At 42.5% G+C, this 25,778-nt stretch overlaps 1 protein-coding gene across 1 annotated transcript in view; it reads right to left on the bottom strand.

The window, feature by feature from the left end:
• The window catches only part of grid2ipb (glutamate receptor, ionotropic, delta 2 (Grid2) interacting protein, b), a 111,540-nt gene that overhangs the window by 15,063 nt on the left and 70,699 nt on the right, over positions 1 to 25,778 (bottom strand). Inside the window, exons 9-15 of the mRNA XM_080206521.1 lie at positions 22,788 to 22,942; positions 20,572 to 20,682; positions 8,846 to 8,946; positions 6,646 to 6,760; positions 5,340 to 5,662; positions 3,381 to 3,821; positions 201 to 288 (exon numbers count right to left, since the gene is read on the bottom strand). Of these exons, the coding sequence (XP_080062647.1) occupies positions 201 to 288; positions 3,381 to 3,821; positions 5,340 to 5,662; positions 6,646 to 6,760; positions 8,846 to 8,946; positions 20,572 to 20,682; positions 22,788 to 22,942 (1,334 nt within the window). The remainder of the gene's footprint in view (positions 1 to 200; positions 289 to 3,380; positions 3,822 to 5,339; positions 5,663 to 6,645; positions 6,761 to 8,845; positions 8,947 to 20,571; positions 20,683 to 22,787; positions 22,943 to 25,778) is intronic.

The following is a 25,778-nucleotide window of genomic DNA, read 5'->3' as shown; positions in this document are numbered from 1 at the left end:
GAGTGCAGTGCATTAATTCACCACTGAGGGCAGCTGGTTTCATCCACTAAGATACTTTGAGAATACATCAACACTTTGGCACACATATTGCCTTGCACACAGTACACAATCACAGCTTAGCACATATGATGTGTACTCATAACAGCCCACACAACCTAACACACTCAGATGCTGTTGGGCAATGTCAGACTGTCACTTACTGTTTGGTTTCTGAGTCCCAAAGTGCAGCTCCAAATCTAGGTACTTGACCATATCACTCAATTTATCGTAATCCGAGTCTTCTCCAAACTGAGAAAAATGAAGATGTGATTTTCAGAGATAAATGATTATCAGATGGCTCCAAAGCAACAATGTACAGAACAGAATCCTTGCTATTGAAGTGACTGAGCTCGTACTTCTTTCACTTGCACTGAAGGTCACTCACTATGACTGGCCCTGTTTCAAAGGGTTGATTTGCATTCCGAAACATGTCAGGTGATGTGAAAAGCATAGTCGATGTAACACAAGGAAACTAATAGTAAGTTCTGCAAATGAGCCAAACAGCTTCCTGCTTCAGTTAGCCTCCACTTCTGGACAGAAACATGCTCCCCATTCCCTCTCCTGACTCTTGCTGACACAGGGCTCAGTGGCAGCAAATTATTCCCTCTCTCTCTCGCTTAATCAGCTGTTTGTCATGTCTGAGCTGAGCAGACTATTTGACCACGACACATATTACAGATAAGGGCTGTTTTCGACTATGGAGATGCATATTTTAAGCCAGGTTACTGAATCAAGAGCAAAAGCCTTCCAGACTTCTCCCAACATATTCCAAGGTATTGGAGGAAAAAAACGCGAATAATGTAAACGTGACTATGAACAGTTAACTCAGTGTGAACTAAATTGGGAATCTGAATTCTTTCTGGTCCATAGCATCTTCTGTTTTCAGTGTCACAGCAACTACCTCCTCTTTATGATGCTGCTAGTTCCATTTGAAACTTTTTTTTTTACAGTCATGCAAACCTGAAGGCAGGCAAAGACCTGCTGGTCCATCAAGACTGCCCCACTTCATTGTAGAAAAGGAATTTTGACTACGCATCATTTCAGACAATAGCCTATGCCCCCACTGAGACAACAGTCATGTAATCTCCTGGGAGAAACAAGAAAACATAACAAAAGAAACAATACAATGGAAAATTTCAACCCAATCTGCCCTCAGACAAACAAATCCAGAAGATCAGAGGGATCAAGAATGATCTACAATGCTATTTAGCTCTATCTGCCCTATTCAAGAAGAGATTCAACTCCATTATGAGGTTAGACGGCCAGATTTTCATGAGCCAAGATTTTCTCAGCTCTGTGATCCTCTCTCCATTCTAGAGGAGCCAGTCCACTCTGTTTATGTGTCAGGAAGGTGGGCATGGGCTGGAGAAGGCATGCCATCTCTAGCCACAGGTCCAGGGCACAACACGGGTGGTCAGATAGTGAGGCCAACAAGTTAGAAAGCTGATCTCCATTTAGTCTGACATTGATCCAGTCCTATTCATAGTTGTTAGGCCCTCTAACCCTCACTCTTTTTATTTCTATTCACCCCCATGCCCTCTTCATGTCCCCTCAAATCCCCTATGTCACTTCAGAATGCACTGTGCCTTCCAGGACCCCCACATCTCCCATGCTCCCCCATGAATCATCCATGCCAACTAAGTACAGAGCTCCTGAGCCATATAAAAACACTGGCAAGCCTTTAAAACGATCATGGAATTAAAAAAAAAACCAGGCATTCAACATTCCCTTTGAAAGAACTGCCCTTAAGATTGCAAAAAAAACTCTAAATCAAACACAAACGAATGTTCAATTGAAGAAACTTTTATCCTGTACAAATAAACACACTGGCTTCAAGAAAAAAACTTCAAAGAAAGATTAAGCTGGTACACAGTAATGAAACCGTCAACGAAACAAAGCTAGTAGTCTCCTTTGTAACTGTACAAAGTTTTCCATAGGACCTGAATGCATTAATCAGTTCTGAATCCCAGCAAAGCTTTCAAGATAAGGCCATCTGTTCAGCCTATTTCTGTTGATACAGTTGTTAGATGGCTTCACTATGAACGCTTGATTACATATTCAGCCCTTTGGGGGGCTGTTTACACATTTACAAAAGGGAGTCCTAGGGTTGATTTACAGTTTTGTTATTTTGTAATAATTGATCATTCTTTGAAGTGATTATTCAATGTCTGTGTATATATTTGGACAGGTTAAAGGTTTCTATAATGGGACCATTGTTGGCTGTGTTTGATAGTTTTCTGAAAAAGGAAAGGAGGGAATTTTTTTCCAAAGGAATATGGACCAAAGGAGGGATAAGGGCCAAATGCGGGCAATTGAGATTAGCCTAGGGGTTTAAAAAAAAAAGGGTGGCATGGACAAGTTGGGCCGAAGGGCCTGTTTCCATGCGGTAAACCTCTACAATGCTGAATGTCTGATTTTTATTTTGTTTAGATTAGGACTCTCCCATAGCTGAGGACTCCTTTGAGGTGCTATAAATCACATTTCCTGCAAAAGCTGCATGGTTGCATCAAAATTGCCAGGTGTCTGAAATGCCCATCACCACCCTGCAATGGAACTGGCAAAGCTGGGAATGCTGCATGTGGACTCTCAGCCACACCCTTACCACGCACTGGCAAATACTAGGAGATAGAATGGTGCAAGAGTCCCAAAGTTGGGTCCAAACCAGCACTTTTAAAGTCCTATGATCTGACATGGATGAAGGCATAAAAATCTGGGCCAGAGTTTCAATACCTACCACAAATTTACAGGAGACACTGATCATATGAATCTCTAACCCTGCAGGCTGAAAACGTGGAATGTTGACTACATAGATGAGTGTTGGACCCACTGAGTGCACAGACTGGGTTGAATCATCAAATCCCTACAGGACAGAAGGAGCGCATTCAGCCCATCAAGCCTGCGCTGACAACAATCCAACCCAGGTCCTATCTTCGTAACCCCATGTATTAACCCTGCTAATCCCCCTGACAATTTCAGCATGACCAATCCACTTAAACCGCACATCTTTGGACTATGGGAGGAAACCGGAACACCCAGAGGAAATCCATGCAGACTCAGGGAGAATACACATTACTAGAGTTGGAGTCATTGATTGTTTGAACCATTGAATATATATGTCGTTAGTGGCTCAATTTAAGACCTCCCTTCCCCAGTTATTCCCTAGTTGCCCATGTCATTGCCTCAGCCTCTCACCCTTCCTGAAATTAGAAATCCCTGTTTTTTTGTCTTCACAATGCCCACATTACAGTCAGAGTTCATCTTCTTCCTGTCACCTTGGTGTCTGAAGGGTTAACTTTGACAGGAAATAGCTGTTGAAACACTAAAGGAACAAATTCACATACCTGACCCCAAATGGTCCCTTCGGAGTTCTCCACTTGCTCCCATCGCAGTCTCTTCACGCTCATGTGACTGGATTCGCTTCTGCGGTGAAAGCCACTGCGGTGCAGTAGAGGGGGGCCAGATGGACCTGGTAAAGGAGGAGGGGGAGGAGGGGGTGGAAGGGGAATAGACTGATGTTGGCTGGAGGAGTAAGAGGGGGGTGGAGGCAATGGAGGTGGGGGTGGAGGTGGGATAACCCTTTTCAACTCTGAGATTAAGGTGACAGGTTTTGGGTCATTGAACTGTATGGGTGGAGGGGGAGGGGGACTTTGAGGAGGAGGTGGGATAGGGTCCGAACCTGAAGAATATGTTAAGGAACTTCCATCATCGCTGCTGCTGACATACTCACTAGGGCTGCTTGGGTCATTTGTGCTATAGATTCCCTGCTCCTCTGGAAAAGTCATCTTTGGAAAATGAAAAGCAAATCAATTAAAAATGGTTAAGAAAATTTAAAAAAGCCCACCCTCACACCTTCTTCCCATTGCCAAAACTCCACCTAATGCCTCCTTCCCACCAAAATCCCATCCTCACACTTCCATTCAAGCAGTCCATCTATTTCCCATGTATATAACATTCTCAGGACCTCTCTTCAATTTATACTCAATTCATTCATTAAATTTGACCAAATAGAAGCAAAATGCTGCAGATGCTGGAAATCTGAGATAAAAACAGAAAGTGCTGGATAAACTCAGCAGGTCTGGCAGCGTCTGAGGAGAAAGAAACACAGTTAATGTTTCAAGGCTATATAACCCTTCTACATAACTGAAGAGGGTTAATGAAGAATTATATGCTTGGCGAGGTAGGTGTGACAGAATGGAAAGTCAATGATAGGCTGGAGCTAAGGAGAGATTGACAAAGATGTCATAGACATAAGACAAAGGGGCTGTTAATGGTATCATTAGGGACTGAAGAGTGTTAATAGTGGCAATGGTAAGGTAGCAAGATGTGTTAATAGGAAAGCAAAGGTCAGTGGTCATTGAGAGCAAAACCGAACAAGGGGCAGTGAGCATGTGGAGGGGTGGGTTTGTGTTGGGAGAGGGTCAAGATGGAGGGGAAAGTTCATAATGGGGAACAAAGGTGGGATCAGGTTGAGTTGGATGATCAGCCATGATCATAATGAATGGAGGAGCAGACTCAAAGGGCCAAATGGCCTACTCTTGCTTCTATTTTCTATGTTTCTATTCCTAGTCTGAAGTTCTTTGAACTCAGTATTGAGTCCAGAAGGATGTAATGTGCCTAATCATAAGATGAGTTGTTCTTCCAGTTTGTACTGGGCATCACTGGATCATTGCTGCAAGTCACTTGCCATTTCAACTCGGCATCTTGTTTTCATGCCCACGTATCTGTCCTTGGCCTGCTGCAATGCTCCAGTGATGCTCAATGCAAACTAGAAGAACAACAACTCATGAGTTTTTTTTAAATTTGAGCCTTTACCTTATTCCTGGTTATCTGCTATTCTATCTATGAACCATTCCAATCCTGCAAGTAGATTCAAAACTGTTGCACATTCTTAGAATCTCTGTTCTTTTTGGCTCCTTGGTGGGATTCCTTTCTGTAATTCAGGTTAAGGTACCTAATTCTATATCTATATGTATTCAAAATCAATTAAAAGTCTTAGAAACATTCAAAAATGAACGGGAGAAGATCCAGTTGATCCATCAAGCCTGGCCTATCTTGCACTGTGCGACTCTTACAATAATTTACTCTCTTCCTCCCAATGAACTCTTCCTCCCCATGACACCCCTCTCCCAGTAATGCCTTCTTCAATGACCTTCATTCCCCAATGACCCAATGATGAACCTATTTTAAATATCTGACACTGAGGAACTTGTCTAATTCCCTATTGAATGTGAATGCGGTTTCACCATGAATCTGGGTGCTACTTTAATTGTCAAGAGCTCTACAAGGATTGAAAAACTTACTTCTTCATAGTCATTCTCTGGGTTCATAAATTCATCCATGATGGTCACTTTCTGTCCCAGCTGCTCACTAAGGGCATCCAGGAACCGGTCTGTATCACGGCTGCGAGGAGGCCGGGAGAAGGTAAAGAGTTTCTTGCGGCGGCCTGGGGGGCTATTCATGATTTCCACATTCTGTGGCGACGGGCTAGGGCTGCCATCCAGGCTGACGTAGGGGTGTGGGTCCGAATTAGTTGGAGAGGGATCACTGGGGCCATGACAACGACAGGGATGCATAGGAACAGGCTCTGTCTGCCATGACAGAGACATCCCCAACTTTTTGCTACCTGCAACATAAACACAAGTAATAATTTTGTGAATTATTATTAACAGATCCACGTTAAGTAAACAGTAATAAGCAGATACCTCTAATGCTAATACCATTTTGTGACAAACATTTTTCAGCAGTCAAGACAATTCTACGTCCCCAAAGACTCAATGGGTTAAAAGGCTTTCTATTCTGCTATACTGTTTTACAATAAGAACAGAACAGCAACTAGTAATAAAAAAACTACAACTGACCACAATAGGGAGGGAGCTGACCCATTTCCCAACGTTATAACAGTGACTACATTTCAAAAAGTACTTAAGTGTCTGTAGGCACTTTGAAATGTCCTAAGATTCAGAAAGATGCAACAGAAATATGAGTTATTTAAATGTAATTCTGCAATAACACCTTCTGGTACAGCAGCCAATGTTCATTCTGTTGAAACTCTTCTAACTTCTGCTGTTTCCTTGTGCAATGCTCCCAAATGAAGTGTCCTCACTGTCAAACAATGGTCCTAAAGCTTGGTGGGCCAGTATAGCGAGTCGTACAGTCCAGTTATGCTCTGACCGTTTCCGGCCCTAGGTGGCACAGTGGAGGGAACCATAAATATGTGTCTGGAATGCTCCACTCAGTAAGAAAAGGAAGTAGGAATCGGGTATGGCGAAGGTTAAAGGTGTAATGGCAGAGCTACCTATGTATAGGTATAGTTACTGATGTGATTCTGGCCCACATTACATATGTGGTCTTTGCCCCTTTTTTGATTGTATTGCAACATGATCTATGTAGAAAACCTGAACATCATTGCTTTTTCTGTGATGACCACTTTGAAATGTTTATAATGTTCTTTCAAATATTTTATGAATGAAGTATATTTTTGCAAAAAAAAAAGCTCAATTAAAGTAACAACAGTTGTGCCAGTTCCTGATTGAGTCACTTTACAGAGTAACCTGCCAGAGAGCATGAATGAAAGAAAATCATAAGCTTGAGGTTCTGTCACTTTACCTGAATGGCTCAGATGTTCCGGTACTGGAGACGTTCTGGGCAGAGGTGGTTTCATCAGTTTTCCCGAGTAGCCAGACCCTCCGCGTGTTTCTATTTCAGCATAGACAGGAGATATCTGAGAACAAAGTCCACAGTCAGTATTATCGAGGAAAAGACAACAAGAACAACTTATTTTTATATAGTGTCTTTAACATAATAAAACTTGCCAGGTTGCTTCACAGGAGCATTATAAAACAAAATATGACACGAGCCACAGAAGAAGATATCAGGTTATATAGCCAAAAGTCTGATCCAAGAAATAGGTTTTAAGGGGTGTCTTAAAGGAGAAAAGTGGTTGAGGTAGAGAGGTGGAGAAGTGTAGAGAGGGAATTCAAGAGCACTGGACCTAAACAGTGAAGCAACAGCCACAACGGGAACAGTTGGAGTGATTAAATCAGAGATGTGCACAAGCCTAGAATCGAATGAGCGCAAAAGCTCAGAGGTAATGGAACTGGAGGATACAGAAATAGGAAGGGACAAGTGCATGAAGGGATTTGAAAATGAGAAAGAAAATTTTAAAATCAAAATGTTACTTGACCTATGAGCCACTGTAGGTCAGTGAACACTGGAGTGATTTGTGAAAGTTACTTGGTGTGAGTTAGGACAAGGGGAGAGAGTTTTGAATGACCTCCAAGTTTACACAGCATAGAGTGTGGGACACCAGGCGGTATTGCATTGGAATAAACATGTCTTGAGGTAACAAAGGCACAAGTGAGTGTTTAAGCAACAGCAAATTACCTAAAGCACAGATAAAAATGGGTGGTGAAAGTAAGCAGACTCCGTGATGGTGTGAATGATAGAATCTTTACAGTGCAGAAGGAGGCCAATTGACCCATCGGGTTTGCAGTGGCTCTCTGACAGAGCATCTTACCCAGGCCCACCCACAGCCCTATCCTTGTAACTCCAAGAATTTACTCCACTTATCCCCCTAATCTACACATCTTTGGTCACTAAGGGGCAATTTAGCATGGCCAATCCACCTAACCCCTGCATATCTTTGGACTGTGGGAGGGAACCAGAGCACCCAGAGGAACCCATGCAGACACAGGCAGTAACCCAAGGCCAGAATCAAACCCATGTCGCTGGCGCTGTTAGGCATATGTGAATATGCGATCGGAAGCTCATTTCAGGGTCAAATGTGACACCACCAAGGTTTTGGACAGTCTGGTTTGACCTCACACTGTTGCCATAGACAGATCTAATCAGTAGCTAGGGAAATGGAGTTTGGAGCATGGACTGAAAATATTGGCCTCACTCTTCCAAATATTTAATTGGAGGAAATTTCAGCTCATCCAGTGCTAGATGTCAGATAAGCAGTCCGATAACTTAGCAACAGTGCAGGAGTTGAGAGGGTGATGGTGAGGTAGGTCTGGGTGTCATCCACATACATGTGAAAACTGATGGTGTGTTTTCAAATAATGTCACCAAGGGGCAGCATGTAGGTGAGAAATAGGAAGGGGCCCAGGATAGATCCTTGGGGGACTCCAGAGGTAATGACTTGGGTGCAGGAGGAAAAGCCCTTGTAAGAACTACTCTGTCAACAACTAGATAGATAAGAATGGAGCCAGGTCCTACTCAGTGGATGACAGAGGAGAGGTGGAAGGTGTGGTCAACCAGGTCAAAGGCCAAGGCCCAAGACATGTAATGATGAAATCTTGGATTCTGATCAGATCTCTTCCATCAGCACAAAATGTTAAAACTGACCAAAAGTGGCACTAACTGGGATTACTGTCAAAATTAGTTTGTACTAAGCTTTAAAGCTTCAAAGCTTCAATCAGGATTACAACAGGCAGGAATAAGCAATAGAAGGAAGAATGCCACAGGAAGGCTGAATGTTAGATGGAGATGGTAAATGTGAGGGAGGAGAAAATAAATGTTAAGGAAATTGAGTCAAGAGGAGAGATAAGCAAGATGGAAGAGTGAAATGAAAGAAGGACTAGAGTATAGCACGTGGTGAGTGTGATGCAGGGATAAGCTATAGGGGAGGATAAACATTAGACAGGGTTAAGCGAAAGGCAGTGAAATAGGAGGACATGAGCCAGATGGTGTAACACAGGCAAGGCTGTAGCTGGTCGGGAGGAGACACAATTTACAGCAATGCTTTGATGGGATTGGGCTGTAATATGGGGAATGCACTGCAAGAAAATACACAAGCACTCACCTTTCTCAGGTTGGGTGTCTCAGGGAGAGAGGTACCATCTCCCGCTTGTCGTTCTCCAGGGGTAAGACGGATATATGGATCCCCAACTTCCCCAGGACCTCCTATAAATAAAATCATATACACCTGGATTTACAATCACCAAGTCATGGTTTATTGGCAGTGTTACAGTGAGGTGTATAGGGTATATTAGAGAGAATCTAATATTGGGGGGTGTGAAGTATGCCAGTGATTTCTCAATAGTGCAGAGTATTACAGAAATTACTTAACGATTAGGTATAGAATTATTAATAAAGGTAATTGAAGTAAATCTTAGAGTTGAATGATAGTGCTGGCAACAGCTTCACACTGGACGGATAAGCCTAGTAACCAGATATTGGCTTGTTTCAGTGGGCACAGCATTGCCTGAGTCATAAGGTCATGGATTCAAATTCCACTGCAGATGCCTAAGCTTAAAATCTAGGCACTCCAGTACTGTTTTGAGGGCATGCAGCACTGTCAGAGGTATTACTTTTGATTAAGACATCAAATCGAGGCTCTGCTAGCCAACAATTGGATATAAATATCCCATTTTACTAATCCAAACGGAGCATAGGCTGCAGGGGCGAGGAACATGAGTGTAAGTCTGGTTTTGTAGTCACAATGTTAATCAGCCTCTGAGAATATCACCCATGCTTGAATAGAGTTCTCTATATTCTTTCAAATTGCTGTAGAGACTCAGATCTGTGCTGTCAGATAACAGGAGTGGATGATTCACAAGGCCTCTTGAATTCCTCCATAAATTGCTTTTCTGGCCAAGCTCCATGTATTTTTTCTTTTTAAAATGAGTAGTAATACATTCTTCTTTTAATGTAAATCACTTTAATTACTAAATCTGGGAGAGGTAGACAGAATCCAATTACCTCATTACCATAAAACAATCTGCCTTTTATCCCATTCTCTGGAATTTAGCAATTCAAATCTTAAACCCAATCTCAAACATGGAAAATAAACTAAACCATTGTCAAACTAAGAGTACCATACTGAATCACAAAGAAAGAGTAACAATTTCAGTAATTAAAAAAATCAAATTATATATATGTATAAAAGAAAACCAACCTAATAAAAGAACAATCCCAAACTCAGTGTAATAAATTCAAACCTTAAATACAAGGAAAGTAATAAGTTCAACTTCAAACACTGATGGGGTTGCCAACTCTAGCAGAATATATTCCTGGAAGTGTCATCATATAACCTCTGACCACCAACCACTTTGTCCTCAATTTCCTATTTTTGGCCTATCCTTACAGGGTTTTGCCTTCCAATGCCAATTTGCAAGCAAATCAATTGTTAATTGTCTGATGATTCCTCATCGTTAATTGAATAGGCTTTTCTCTCACATGTCCAATATTTTTCACACTAGTTAACAAAAGTGTTCATTCTTTTAAAACGCACAATTTTTAATTCCTGTGTTGTTTTCTCTCAATCATTGCTCACAGCAGTGCCCTGAAGACAATTTAATTCCTGAAGACTCCAGACTCTAAGTACCAAATAAAAGGCAGACCAATTGATGATCAGAAAACAAAGCAGACAAAGGGGTGATTTTCCCAAAAAGAAACTAAGTGCTGGACAGGTGAGAAACAGGAGATTTTCCCCTGTTGGGCACTTAATTTTCCCGCCTGTTATTTAGACATACTTAATCGGACGAATTTCTGGCACTCTGTGCTTCACAATGTCTGCTGGGGGATTCACATTGGTAAGGAGGCATGGGGCCTATTCCCACACGAGAGGCCGGCATCAGTGTTCTGAGTGGGACACTGCGCGTACGCCGGTCACCAGTAGGAAGTTTGGCACATGCCCTCTGACTCTCCCATTGCTGGTCTCTTGATGTCTTCCCCCAATCAATGGCCAGCTCTGACCCTCCTGATATTGCAAGCCTTCCCGACCCCCCACCACCCCACTGAGTGCCCAGGCCAGCCCCAATTATCCCCCTTTCTCCCCCACCTTTCCCTAATGAACAGTGTACAGTGGTTCCACCACCCCCCCCCCCCACCAATCACCACTGATCGGCCTACCCCCTCAGGGAATGCCCCCTCAGATGGGCAGTGCCATGATGCCCAGTGGGCATTGCCAGGGTATCAAGCTTCTCCGACCTCCCGGCGGGTGGGGGGGTGCATCAATGACCTCTGTCCCCGCCAGAGAGGCCATCGCACCTGGTCCCGCTAGTGGGAATCTCTCCCAACAGGGGCAGAATCATTAGCGAGCCTGGACAACACCATCCTGGGTTCGTTAATGATATTCAAATTGGAATTTCAATATGGCAATCAGCCTCACGCTGTTTTCTAGCATGATGTTGATTAAGCCATAAAAAATGGCTTGGGAAAGTCGCAACCACTTCCCTCCTCCAATGACATTTTCCGGCCCACTGTGCTACTCAGGCAGCGTGGGCAAGCAGGTCGGCATAAGGAAAAGTCTTTTGAAAATGTCTTTGCAAAGGCAGGAAGGAAGAGGGGCACAGCATTTGAGGGGGTTTCCTGTGCACACTGGGGGCATCCCCTCAGATGTTACTCCACTTTATTCCTCCCTGCCTGACATACAGGTCCTATACCTCAGGAATCTTAGTTTACCTGCTTGTTACTTAAGCCCTTAATAATTTAATAATGGATTAAATCTTTGCTTGTCCAACAAATGCAAACCTGAGGCACAAATTTTATTTCAATGCCCTTATAGCCACCATAATTTTGTTGCACATATAAGAAGTCTCACCTGCAGAGCTTTATTTAACTCTATTATAGTCATCCTAGCTTTATAATGAACAGCCTGGGCCATTTTTGTCCAACATCCTGTCTGCTTTGGTTTCTGATTATCAAATAGTTTGATTTTTATTAGATACTCAGATTCTGGAACCTCCAGGAATTTAAAAAAATCATTAATCATTTCCTAGTGCCAGTGCTTGTAATCCCAGCAGTGCCCACTACTCAGTTCTGGCACTGCTGGGACTGTTAGAGCTGCTAGTCAATAAGATGGAGCAGAAGTTCCACTCACAGCCTGTTCAGCCAACCTGTACTGCATTATCACTGCAGGGCTGGCTTTTGTTTTGGCAGTGAGGAGTGGGGGGTGGAGGGGAGGGGGGACGTGTCTTCGATTGCCACCTGACTCTTGCAATGGTGGGTTAAGAATTTGGGCCTCCATGAAATTCAGCACTTAGTAGCTTGCTCTGTTTTTATTACAACCTTTCTCTCCCATATAACTATATAACTCTGAAAGTACCAAAATGGTTGACAGATGGAGGAATGTGCGTTGTACTTACCCAGATTATGCTTTATTCAATATTGATCTCCTTAGGAATGGTAGACATGGAACAAAAGGTCCTAGGTTAAGTTCCAGTAGGAACTTTAATAACTGTAACTGGAGATGTGAAGTACAGCTTATTCTGCTGAGTCACACAGAGGCAGTAAGCTACCTTGTGTTTTTCTTAACCACCCATTCCACTTTGGAAGGAGCAACCAATCGACAAGAGACAGCCAAGTTAATATTATCAGTTGGAGGCTTCCATGTAAATGCATCCATTGCTTTTATAGATGTAGACTGCTTTGCTGTTAATATTACATGATTTTCTATTCATATTTTAGATTTCCAGTTTTTTCCTTTAATCCCGATTGTTTACTGTATTATTCTCTCTCTCCTCAAGCAAGACTCGGGTGAGGGGGATGCACATGTTGTACAACACTGAGGCTTGTGCCCTAGAGGGGCCCAGGCCTCCTGCCAGAACAATAATCATTGGCAAGTAGGAGATATCAGATCCCCCAATCCTTCTTTTCTTGCTTGCCTCTTATGAGGAGTAGAGTTCAGTTTGTCGGGCATTAGTTGGCGGGTTTTGTTACTGTAGAAGTGGAGGGTGTGGTGGACTCTTTCTTCATACCTGGAGTGTAAGGTAAACAGAGTAAAAGGCTTGTCACTGCATACAAAAAATCATAAACACAGTCTTTAAAAAAAAGCTGTTAGAGACTGTGATTGCACTGAGGCATCATATGGCCTTACGCCCACATACTTCAACAGCCACCACACAGACATCAATCCAGCAATTTAACCCCAAAAACTTTTAAACATTGCGTGTGACCTCGATTACCAACCACTGCACAATTGAGTAGCTCAGGCAGCATCACACACAGAGAATACATTTCCAGCAGGTGCACTTTTGTAAGTCAAAGCCTTTCTGAACTATAGAGTCATCGAAGTTTACAGCATGGAAACAGGCCCTTCAGCCCAACTTGTCCATGCCGCCCTTTTTTTCAAAACCCCTAAGCTCATCCCAATTGCCCACATTTGGCCGATATCTCTCTATACCCATTGTGCCACGTAACTCTCTAAATGCTTTTAAAAGACAAAATTGTACCCATCTTTATTAATAGCTCTGGCAGCTTGTTCCAGACACTCAAAGAACAAAGAAGAAAACAGCCCGGGAAACAGGCCTTTTAGCCCAATGAGCCCGCACCGCCATTCACCACCCTCTGTGTGAAAAAATTGCCTCTCTGGACACTTCTGTATCTCTCCCCTCTCACCTTAAAACCTATGCCCTCTAATTTAGATTCCCCTACCTTTGGGAAAAGATATTGACTATGTAGCTGATCTATGCCCCTCATTATTTTATAGACCTCTATAAGATCACCCCTCAACCTCCTAAGCTCCAGAGAAAAAAGTTCCAGTCTTTCCAGCCTCTCCTTATAACTCAATCCATCAAGTCCCGGTAGCATCCTAGTAAATCTTTTCTGCACTCTTTCTAGTTTAATAATATCCTTTCTATAATAGGGGTGACCAGAATTGCACACAGTATTCCAATTGTGGCCTTACCAATGTCTTGTACAACTTCAACAAGACATTCCACCCCCTGTATTCAATGGTCTGATCAATGAAACCAAGCATGTCAAATGCTTTCGTCACCACTTCGTCCACCTGTGACTCCACTTTCAAGGAGCTATGAACATGTAACCCTAGATCTCTTTGTTCTGCGATTCTCCTCAATGCCCTACAATTAACTGAGTAAGTCCTGCCCTGGTTCAATCTACCAAAACGCGTTACCTCGCATTTGTTTAAATTAAACTCCATCTGCCATTCGTCAGCCCACTGGCCCAATTGATCAAGAACCCGTTGCAATTGCAGATAACTTTCTTCACTGTCCACTATGCCACCAATCTTAGTGTCATCTGCAAACTTACTAACTAAGCCTCCTATATTCTCATCCAAATCATTTATATAAATATAGATAATCATATTACATATAAAGTTTTCACGTGGATCTCGCTGATAAAATATCTTATACAAAACTCTGAAGTTACACTGCTCATGTATTGACAGAGGCATTGTACCACAAAACACTGAATATATTATTAGGGTTATGGGAAAATGATTTGTGTAGCACAATATTCTGCAATGTCCATCTCAGAGTGAAAAGTAGGTGCTCTAAAAGTCAGTGTTTTAATATTAATCTATGCTTTTTAAAATGCTTGTGTCCTTCCTCTCTTAATATTCTTAATCTGCTGGAAATTTTCTTTAATGTTAGGTAGGCCAAGAGGTACAGAATACGTGGCAATTCAAAGATAAATTTTAAACTAAATTGTAAACCAAATGTGTAACTGCATTCAAAGGGAAATTAATTAAAATTCTTCCCATTGGTAAAACCAATTCTTGGCAATAATATAAGACTAATTGTAAGGAAGTAATATAGATAATCTTTTAAATTTTTTTTTTCATTTGTGGAATGTGGGTGCCATTGGCTGGCCAGCATTTATTGCCCATCCCTAGTTGCCTGAGAGCAGTTGAGAGTTAACCACATCTCTGTGGCTCTGGAGTCACATGTAAGCCATACCAGATGAGGACAGCAGCTTTCCTTCCCTCAAGGACTTTAGTGAACCAGATGGGTTTTCCCAACAATCAACAATGATTTAATGGTCATCATAGATTCTTGCTTCCAAATATTTTTTATTGAATTCAAATTCCACAATCTAACATAGTGGGATTCAAACCCAGGTCCCCAGAAACATTAGCTGAGTTCCTGGATTAATAATCTTGCGATAACACCACGAGGTCATCGCCTCTGAACAATTGTGAGTAAAGATTCAAAGATACAGGCATTCTTTTCAAAGCTATGTCCTAAGTATAAATGGTTTTCAGGTTGTTTTTCTTCCTGTTGTACAGTTGGTTCTGTTCTTTGCTCTGAGATCTGCAGGCTTGTGTGGTTGAACATTAAGTGTTTATTGGTAACACATTACTATATACAGCTCCAAGGTGAAGGCCTTTACTGGGTGCTATCTTCATGGTTTCTTTTTATTTTATTCATTTATGAGATGTGAGCATCGCTGGTAGGCCAGCATTTACTGACCATTCTTAGTTGCCCTTGAGAAGGTGGTGGTGAACTGCCTTCTTGAACCGCTGTGGTCCTTGAGTGTAGATCCTCCCTAACAGCACTGTGAGTGTGAATTCCAGGATTTTAATTGGGCTTCTCGACTACTCCATCCACTATCATGTGATTCTCTATGTCATGACACAGGTTGTATTGTTTCCCAGTCACACATTAACCCTTAGTATGCCAAACATCCTCATACTACACCTTTACAAGTCTTTATCCAAACATACGTACAAAATAATGTTTATATCTCTTCTCCTTCACTTAAGTCTTTGACTTTACAAATTCAGACAATCTGGAGGCTTTACAATTCTTCCAGATCTCATTCTTGTCATGTTCAGAGGAGTTGTAATCTCAGTTCCTTTGAGAAGATTTTGTTGGTTCAGTGTGGAAATCGTACTATTTGGTATTTCCAATACTTGAGTGTTTCCATCTGATTTGTTTTTTGTGCTCCTTCGAGTTGTATTTCTCTTTATCATCAACCCATCTGCTTTGTACAGACACCATGGGTTTGTCATGTTCCTTCCGGGGGAATGTTTACTCCATTCATTTATAGAATGGACTCAGGTTTTCTTTTTCCCTTGGTCCACCACGTTCTTCCCGAAGTTGACATTTCAAAAATGGAATCTTGATTTCCACTTTCTCAAAAATTTAGCCAATTATTTGTTTACTTTTTTTAAAACTCTTTTTCAAGCTTATTAATATCTTCATTCAGCTCAACAACTGCTCTAGTGAGTTCAATTATCTTTGTTTCAGAGTTATCTGCAGAACCCTTTCAGAAGAGTGGCTAAGGTAACATTGGTCCTTTAGAGGATGAGAAGGGGGATGTAATAACTGGAAATGAGAAAATGGCTGAGGCATTGAACAGATATTTTGTGTCGATCTTCACAGTGAAAGATACAAATGACATGCCAAAAATTGATGACAGGAAGGCTATAGCAGGTGAGGACCTGGAAACTACCATTATCACAAAAGAGATAGTATTGGGCAAGTTAATGGGGCTAAAGTCTCCTGGTCCTGATGGAATGCATCTAGGGTACTAAAAGAGATGGTGGGGGAAATAGCAAATGCACTAATGGTAATTTACCAAAATTCGCTGGACTCTGGGGTGGTTCCCACAGATTGGAAAACAGCAAATGTGACACAACTGTTTAAAAAAGGAGGTAGACAAAAGGTGGATAACTATAGGCAGGTTAGCTTAACTCCTGTAGTATGGAAAATGCTTGAATTTATCATCAAGGAAGAAATAGCGAGACATCTGGATATAAATTGTCCCACTGATAAGACGCAGATGGGTTTATGTCTGACTAATTTGATGGAATTCTTTGAGAACATTACACGTGCAGTGGACAATGGGGAACCTGTGGATATGGTGTATCTGGATTTCCAGAGGGCATTTGACAAGGTGCCATACCAAAGACTGCTACATGAGGGGATTGAATAACTAACAGAAAGCAAAGAGTGGGGGTAAATGGCTGTTATTTCTGATTTTGATCAGTGACTAGTGGTATGCCTCAGGGATTAGTGTTGGGTCCACAATTGTTACAATTTACACAGCTGTTTTGGAGTTGAGGACCAAGTATAGTGTGTCAAAATTCGCAGATGATACTAAGGTGAATGGCAGAGTAAAGTATGCAGAGGATGCTGAAAGTCTGCAAAGGGATATACAGTCTAAGTGATTGAGCAAGGGTCTGGCAGATGGAGTACAATGTTGCTAAATGTGAGGTCATCCATTTTGGTAGGAATAACAGCAAAATGGACTATTATTTAAATGATAAAAAATTGCAGCATGCTGCTGTGCAGAGGGACCTGGGTATCCTTGTGCATGAATCTCAAGGTGTTGATTTGCAGGTGCAGCAGATAATTAAGAAGACAAATGAAATTTTGTCCCTTATTGTTAGAGGAATGGAGTTTAAAAACAGCGAGATTATGTTACAGCTGTATAAGGTGCTGGTAAGGCAACACTTATGTATAGTTTTGGTCTTCTTACTTGAGAAAGGATATACTGACACTGGAGCGGGCGCAGAGGAGATTCACTATGTTGATTCCACAGTTGAGAGGGTTGGCTTATGAGGAGAGACTGAGTAGACTGGGGCCATATTCATTGGAATTCAGAAGAATGAGGGGAGATCTTGTAGAAACATATAAGATTATGAAGGGAATAGATCAGATAGAAGCAGAGAAGTTGTTTCCACTGGCAGGTGAAACTAGAACTAGGGGTCTTAGCCTCAAAATAAGGGGAAGCAGATTTAGGACTGAGTTGAGGAGGAACTTCTTCACACAAACGGTTGTGAATCTGTGGAATTCCCTGCCCAGTGAAGCAGTTAAGGCTACCTCATTGAATGTTTTTAAGGAATTAAGGCTTATGGTGAGTGGGCGGGTCAGTAGAGCTGGGTCCACAAAAAGATCAGCCATGACCTTATTGAATGGTAGAGCAGGCTCAGGGGGCCAGATGGCCTACTCCTGCTCCTAATTCTTATGTTCTTATGTAGAAGCCTTAACAACTTCTCCTGGGCATTCAGTTTTTTTTGGAATTTTTCTTCTTGGTCTTGTGGCATAGTGGTAGTGCTCCTACTTCTGGACCAAACCTTCAGGTTCAAGTTCAATGCCAGGATTTGCTCGCCACAGAATGAGCATTCATAATGTGGTTCAACAGGCTGATAATCAGCTCAGGAATCCTTTCATCACTTCCCTCACTATTCCCCAAATGGAAAAGCAGTGTGGGTGTGAAAACATGATAAAATAAAAACTGGCTGCTCCCTAGGCTCAATCCATTTGTTAGATTCTTAACCTGTTTCTTAGAATGTTATTTTTCTGCTTTTAAAGTCTGGATTTGATCGTCCAATACTTTGCATCTCAACTTTCAAGTTTCTCAGATTGGATCAAAGTTCAAGAATTTCATCAGTTTTGATTGTTAATTCTACATTCAATCAAATGTTCTGATTCATCAGAAATTCTTTCCCAAGCACTTTTTTTTTACAATGCTTAATAGATACTTTGGATACTTGAAATTCATCAAGTTCAAATTTTTCATTAGCAAACTCATTTTCCATTTGCGAGTTAGTTCTCTATACTGAGCAGCTTTTCATTAGCAGAACCTAATTCCCATGTGCTATCTTTCAAGCTCCCATTCTTTAATTTCACTTCCACTGGTTGTTTCTCAAACTCTTCTTACTTTTTTGTGAGATCTTGTATTTTCTCTTGCCATTCTAGGTTCTTGATTTTCATTTCCTCATATATATTTTTGGAAATATAATGTTTTGCTAAGTTTTCTTTTAAACGTCCAATCATTTTCTTTAGCTCTACAGTCTCTTTCTTGTCCTCTTGACTTCCTCCTGGTATACAGGACATTCCTAAGATTTCTCTGCCCAATTGTTCTTCAGTTCTTTCACAGTGATCTTAAAATCATTTTGCTTCTCTTTGTAATTTTCCAGAGGAACAAATTTTGACCTGAGGGATCCTTATAGCATGCAATGGTCCTTCAACAGGTTTTCCTTTTCTTTGAGAAGCTCAACATTGCATCATCTTGAGTTTTTCTTGCCCCTCAACATTGTCTCTTCAATGCTATTCTACTCTTCAAGGCAGTATTCATTTCTTCATGTTGCTGAAGGGTTATGTACTCCTTTTGCATTTTATCTCAAAAATTCAGTATGCTGTTCTTCCAACTTTTTTTTTGTTGACCTCCTGCCAATCTAATCTGATTCTCAGTGCATTGTTGTGTCGCTACTGATAGTTAACTCAGCTTTTTCTGAAGTAGTATTCAACATCTTATTTAACTCCTCATGCTTTTCTTGGGACACGTACTGACTTTTCAAAGAGTCATTCAGGGCAGGAACTTCATCAAATATCTTTTCTGCCTGCTTTTGTGCCTGGCAATACTTCTAGGTGAGTTATTCCAACCCAGCATTGATATGAATATTTTCCAGTGGCATACCTTAATTTTCTTTTTGCAGGTTTTTGTTTATTTTGGACTACATTTGGGTAACTTTTCATCATTCACTGTCATATGCTCACTCCGTAAGAAGTCTCACACCACCAGGTTAGGTTAACACATCATATGCTCACTCCACCATGCCACCTGCTGTTGCAGTTTGGGTACTGTCAGCACTTTCAAAAGTTCTATTTTAAAACCTATCAGCTGCATCTCAACCTCTTCTTTCCTCTGCACTAAAGTCTTCAGCTCATGTACTTCATTACACTGACATGCTCTGTTACTATTTTGTGGTTTGCTTGGGTATTGTCTCCCTCACTCTAGGGTCTCCTTGCCCTTTTGGTACTTTATTGTAGTTGTTCTATACCTTTTTTGTGGTCTGTGCTCGCTGCGACCTGGGCTTGAAGTTTACCCTTGGGGTGCATCCAAAGTCGGCATGACTGGAAGCTGACCCACTCTGGCTGAGATCGTGTTGTTAATGTGATATTTTGCTTGATGGCCAATTATGTGAGCTGATTGTAGATGGCTAAAGAAGAACTCCCCCACCACCCCCCTCCCCCAACCAAAAGGGTCCTGGCAGAGGTCACCACCCAGGTTAGTGGGCACAAAATGGTGTGCTGCATGCGGCTTCAGTGTCACAAAAGGTTCAATTATCTCATGCAATCAGCAAGGATAAGTACAGAGAGGGCATGGACCTGTGTGGAGAAATGCATGATGTGGAGAAATGCAGTCAGGTGGACGATCCTCTGTGCATGCCAACTGGCACTGCGGCCTGCCCTGCCAAGGCGAGATTGTCAGCACAATGGGTCTTAGCATGTTGAAGAGTGATGTGCAACAATGAAATAGGCCATTTAATGCCCAGTGGGAGCTGGAATGAATCTTCAGAGAGACGGAGCACTAATAAGTCTTTCTATAGTTCCTTGTCAGAAGAAGACACGTTATAATGCTGTAGAGTGCTGCAGAACCAGTGGGGTTTGCCAAATATGCTAGTCCAACAAAATATGAAGATGATGCACTGGAGCTGGATTGTGACTGGCCAGTTTGCTCCTCCTGTCATGGTGAGGTGGGGATCTCGGAGGAAGATAAGAGTACAGGTCACAGATGCGTCAACCATGGGTACAGCAAATATTAAGGGTTTCTATCATCAGAAAGTGAACTGTTGCAGCCAGAGTGCCCACTAAATCTCCAATATAGAAGGCACCATGCAAGATGTTTTCTACACTTAGCTCTCCTTTCCTGAAGGTACTTATTCTCGTTAAGATACGGGTCAAGCACACCAACTCTCTACTCTGCCATATGATTAACATGTGAGCAAAGGCAATGAGTGCTATTAGGAAATTCAGCTGCAGGAGAAATCAAAGCTGAGTCTGATTCTGTTCTCACCCAATGTCCATGCATATACGTTCCTAGACATACCTATTGTGGACTCTTTTGCAGCACGTACACGCACACTGCCATGATAGACCGATGAAGTTCTGACAGAATTACGACGAGGCCCTTCAGACATCAGCTCACCTTCACCAGACTCTGTAGCAAAAAGAGGATCAAGAGTGGTCCTGAATTTCAATCAACAGAACTGATGCATTTAAACACTGATTGTAAAATTCACCTCGCTCAGAATTATAAACAAAATAATAGAGGTAATAAATACATTGTGAACAAAGCACAAAACAAAAATTTGCCTATGTGAGTGAAAAATGACAAGGAATGGAGAAAGCAAGTAAGAAAACACAGGGACCAGTGAGTGTGAATGAGAAATCACAGGGATCAGTGAGTGTGAGAAAGAAATCGCAGGGATTGATCAGTGTGAATGAGAAATCACAGAGATTGGTCAATATGAATGAGAAATCACAGATCAGTTCAAGTATGAAATCACAGGGATCAGTTGGTATGAGTGAGAAAGAGAGTGATAATTTTTATACGAAAGAAACAAAACATAGATTTGTGTAGGTATTAAGAGCAGAATTAAGGTCCACTCAGTTTTGAAGTAAAAACAAGATACAGACTGGCATTTGACAAAAGAAAACACAAAATGGAGGCCAGAGTTCATGGTCTGAAGTTGTTGAAGTCAACATCCAGTCCAGAAGCCTGTAAAGTGCCAAATTAGTTGATGAGGTGCTGTGCCTTCAGCTTGTGTTAGGCTTCACCAGAACATTGTAGCAGGCCAAGAATGGAAAAATGAGCATATGAGCAAGATGCTGAATTGAAATGGCAAAAAACTGGATGGTCAGGGTCATACTTACGGACTGAGTGGAATGCTGATGGGGAGAGGGAGGGGTCTATATGTTTGCTAGTGGTGTCATGCCGGAGGTGGTGAAATGGGTGGTGGATGATCCTTTGAATATGGAGGTTGGAGGGATGGAAATTGAAGACGAGGGGAACCCTATTATGGTTCTGGACAGGTGGAGAATGGGCGAAGGCAGAAGTGCAGGAAATGGGTCAGACACAATTGAGGGCCTTGTCAACCACAGTGAGTGGGGAATCCTCGGTTGAGGAAAAAGGAAGACATATCAGACATACCACCTTGGAAGGTAGCATCATCAAAAGTGCAATGGAAACAGAGAAACAAGGAGAAGGGGTTTTTCTTTATTCTTTCACTGGATGTCACTGGCAAGGCCATGAACTAAATGGTTTCAGAGGATATTTCCGAGTCACTGTTGAGAGTGTGGACTGACATGTAGGTAAGGCTGCATTAGCGAATTTCATAGTCACCATCTCTGAGACCATCTTGCAATTCCAGATTATTATTAATTTAAATTTTAATTCCACCAGTTGCCATGGTGGGATTTGAACACATATTCCCAAAGGATTAGCCTAGGTCTCTGGATTACTAGTGACATTACCATTGCACTGTGTCTCTCCAAATGAAGTCCTTATAAGAAGCACAGTGTGCGGAAGTGTAGTCAAGGTAGTTGTGGGAGTTGGTAGGCTTGTAATGAATATTAGTCAACAGCTCGTCCCAAAAACATTGCCGAGAAATCAAGAAAGGGGAGGGAAGTATCAGAAATGGACCATATGAAGGTGGGAGAAGGGTAGAAATTGAAAGCAAAATTGATTAATCTTTCCAGTGCTGGGGTAAGAGCAGGTATCATCACTGATACAGCCATCGATGTGCCAGAAAAGAGTTGTGGGGTGGGGGGACCGAGTAGTACTGGAACAAGGAACATTCCACGAACGCACAGAAAGACAAACATAGGGCCTATGCAGGTACCTATGGCCACACCTTTTATCTGGACGAAGTGAGACAATTCAATGAAAGAACAAGATCAGCAAGTCAGAGGAGGTGGTGGTGGAAACTGCTCTGTGTTGGCTAGGCACTGTCACATAGAGTTAATTCAGGCATTCAGTTATTTAGAACCTTGCCTTTTCAAGGTATTGCATTATACTGCAAGAATTTATACTTGAGGGCTGTAAATTCCTATTTGATAAGATGCCAGAAAGTACTCAGACAGCTCCTGTGTGAGTTGATATTTTTGACAGTTACTTAATCTAGTGCAGCCAGCAACACAAAAGGCTCCCAGTCTCTTTCCGCTCCCATGAAGGTCACACTCAATCATTTCTTTCTCAGATTCCACAGGTCACACTCCTTGGGCAGCCTCACACGCTTTTCTTTACCAATCAGCACATCTCACCTGCAGCTGCCTTGTATCCCAGGAATCTGGCAATCTTCTGGTGACAATGTTCCTGCTCCTCATATGTCAGCAGCTGATAGATGAACTGCCAGATCACCTGTTTTGCTGGTGTGTCCAGCACGGGGTAGATGTCAACAATCAAAGTATCAATGTTCCTGTGGGAGCACAGTAGAGATTTAGTACAGAGCTCATCCTACACATGTAAAGCTCAGACAGACAGCTCTGCCTTTGGGTCTATCCGCAGAGATTCAAAAAATTATAAGATTGAGAAATGCAGAAGAACAAAAAAATCTAGGTTCAGATTTTTCAACAGGAAATGTTCCAGACTTTGACAAGAGATGGATCCAATTCTGTGGATATAGTGTGAATGGGAACCTGTATGTTGCACGGGTATAGCCCCCAATGTGTATGACTTAGGGTCACTACTTGGAATACAGTATTCAATTCTGGTCGCCACACTACCAGAAGGATGTGGAGGCTTTGGAGAGGATACAGAAAAGATTAACTAGGATGTTGCCTGGTATGGAGGGCATCTGCTATGAGGAGAGGTTGGAGAAACTTGATTTGTTCTCACTGGAACGATGGAGGTTGAGGGGTGACCTGAAAGAAGTCTCCAAGATTATGAGAGGCATGGACAGAATGGATAGTCAGAAGCCTTTTCCCAGGGTGGAAGAGTCAATTACTAGGGGGCACAAGTTTAAGCTGCAAGGTTTAAAGGAGATGTACGAGGCAGATATTTACACAAAGGATGGTGGGTGTCTGGAACATGTTGCCAGGGAGGTAGTGGAAGCAAATACGATAGTGACTTTTAAGGTGTGTCATGACAAATACATGAATAGGATGGGAACAGAGGGATATGGTCCCCAGAACGGTAGGGAGTTTTAGTAAAGTCAAATAGGAAGGTTGATGCAGGCTTGAAGGGCTGAAGGGTCTGTTCCTGCACTGTAATTTTCTTTGTTCCTTGTTCCTGATCTCTTTAAAGGTGCTACTGTGTGAGAGCTGGGATAGCATTTTGAATCAGATTCTCATGTTCTCATGTGAGTTCAAGTGAAAGTGGGCAGGGGGTTACACTGCAAGAAACAGTAATCCAAATTGGTCAGTTAGTGGCTAGAGGGCAGCCTGCCATCCATTTAGGAATAGGAAGCCCTGTAACTCAGAAGAAGCAGCACCCTGCAGTTGAGGTAAGAGAATGAGAAAGAGAGTTCAACTCCATCTTGACGCATCCTTTTTCCAACTTTTTAAACTTCTACATTAAAAATTGAATCAGCAGCAGAACCATTGTATGGCCTGCAGCTCCAAGTGTAATCAGAGAGGAGCCTGCCACCAGGCACCTGGCCTAGTGTCCAATGCCTTATATGGTTCTCTGGCAATATGCCTTAAGTGACCATATAATCCCCTTAATTGGCAGCCTGCCATTTGCAGGCCAGTAGCCCTGCTGAGAATTGACCCCCATTCCAATTCCAGAAAAATGGCTCTAGTCTGATGCCAGCAGGTCTGGACACTGGCACACAGTGCAAATCTTCTAGCCTATCCACCTCCATACCAAATCTCTGTAAAGACCTCACAGCGTGTGAGCTAATCTCCATACAGAAAGCATAGTATGTGAGCTGATCTTTTGTACCAATCCCACACAGTGTGTGAGCTAAACTTTGTATTGGTCCCCCATTCCACAGTGCATGAGCTGATCTTTGTGCAAGTCCCATACTGTGTGAGCTGATCTTTGTACAGATCCCAGTATGTGAGCTAAGCTTTGTACAGGTCTATATGAGCTGATCTCCATACAGGCCACAAAATGTATGAAAATGATAAGCCTATAAGACACAGGGCAGGATTCTGAGCCTGCACTTTCCATCCCCAAGATTGCCAGCAGGGGCTCAAGATCTGGAGGAACCTGGAAATTGCAAATCTGGAGCTGAGCTCCACATAGGTTACAAGGTATATAAACTGATAAGACCATGGGACAACTAATGGAATCGGAGCAGCAAGGGACGGACTATGAGAAGGTCCACTGATTTTGGGCACAATTTTACAGTTTCAGGACAAGCAACACTGTAAAATCCCACCCCATAAAATGTAGGGCAGGATCTTGAGCCTGCCCTCTCCATCTGTGAGATTGTTGGAAGGGGCTCAAAATCTGGAGATCACAAGCTCGCCAGCAAGATGAGATATCCAACTTTTGCTGCCCCTTGCTGGGGACATAATCATTAATAAATTTAGATACAATTAAACCCTACCCCCCCGACCTTGCCAGATTTCCTCCCCTCGGTTTACAATAGGTTCACCAGATGTGAACTTGTCGAGGGGATCACTCCAGCGGTACAAAAGTCAGTTTAGCTCCTGTGGTAGATGGACAAGGCCAGGCAATGCCCTGGCAATGCCTTGTGGTACATTCCCAGCACGTGCCACTGCCAGTATGTGTCAGGCCTGAGGGGGAGCCTCACACGCATGTACTCATCTATTTGTGGTGATGGGGGGAGCAAACACAAAGGATGGGGATGCCAGTGATCAGAGGGGGTTGGGATTTGGGAACGATCGGGGGAGGAGTGGTGAGATACCAGGGATTTTGGGAAGGGCCAGGGGAGGCCACAGAACAGGTGGAGGGAGGAAAGTTATGTTTGTTAATATGATCAGGGCACCCTTAAAAATGGTGTCCTGATCTCACAGAAGTTGGTTCTGGCTCTTAAAAGTCCCTACCCCACCAGAATGACAGCACAAACCATGCTCACTCAATTTTTTGCAGTTAAAGGGACAAGTCCTGGACAGAATATAGGCCAGCAGAGCTGGACAGTACCATGCCTATCTTCTCACCAGAACTGATACTCTGCCAAATTTTCATAAGATTCTGCCTATAGGAGCAGAAGTAGGCTATTTGGCCCATCAGGTCTGCTCCGCCATTCAGTGAGATCATGACTGATCTGATATGTGCTTTGAAAGGTTAGTCATGGCACAAATCAATTCCAGCCTCCCAGACTGGCTGGATCCACTGCAGTT

Source organism: Carcharhinus amblyrhynchos, chromosome 18 (genome assembly GCF_965287045.1).
Source record: "Carcharhinus amblyrhynchos chromosome 18, sCarAmb.v2.hapA, whole genome shotgun sequence".
In the NCBI taxonomy this organism is placed as follows: domain Eukaryota; kingdom Metazoa; phylum Chordata; class Chondrichthyes; order Carcharhiniformes; family Carcharhinidae; genus Carcharhinus; species Carcharhinus amblyrhynchos.
Note: the sequence above shows the minus strand (reverse complement) of the source record. Positions and strands in the feature narration are given on the sequence as shown.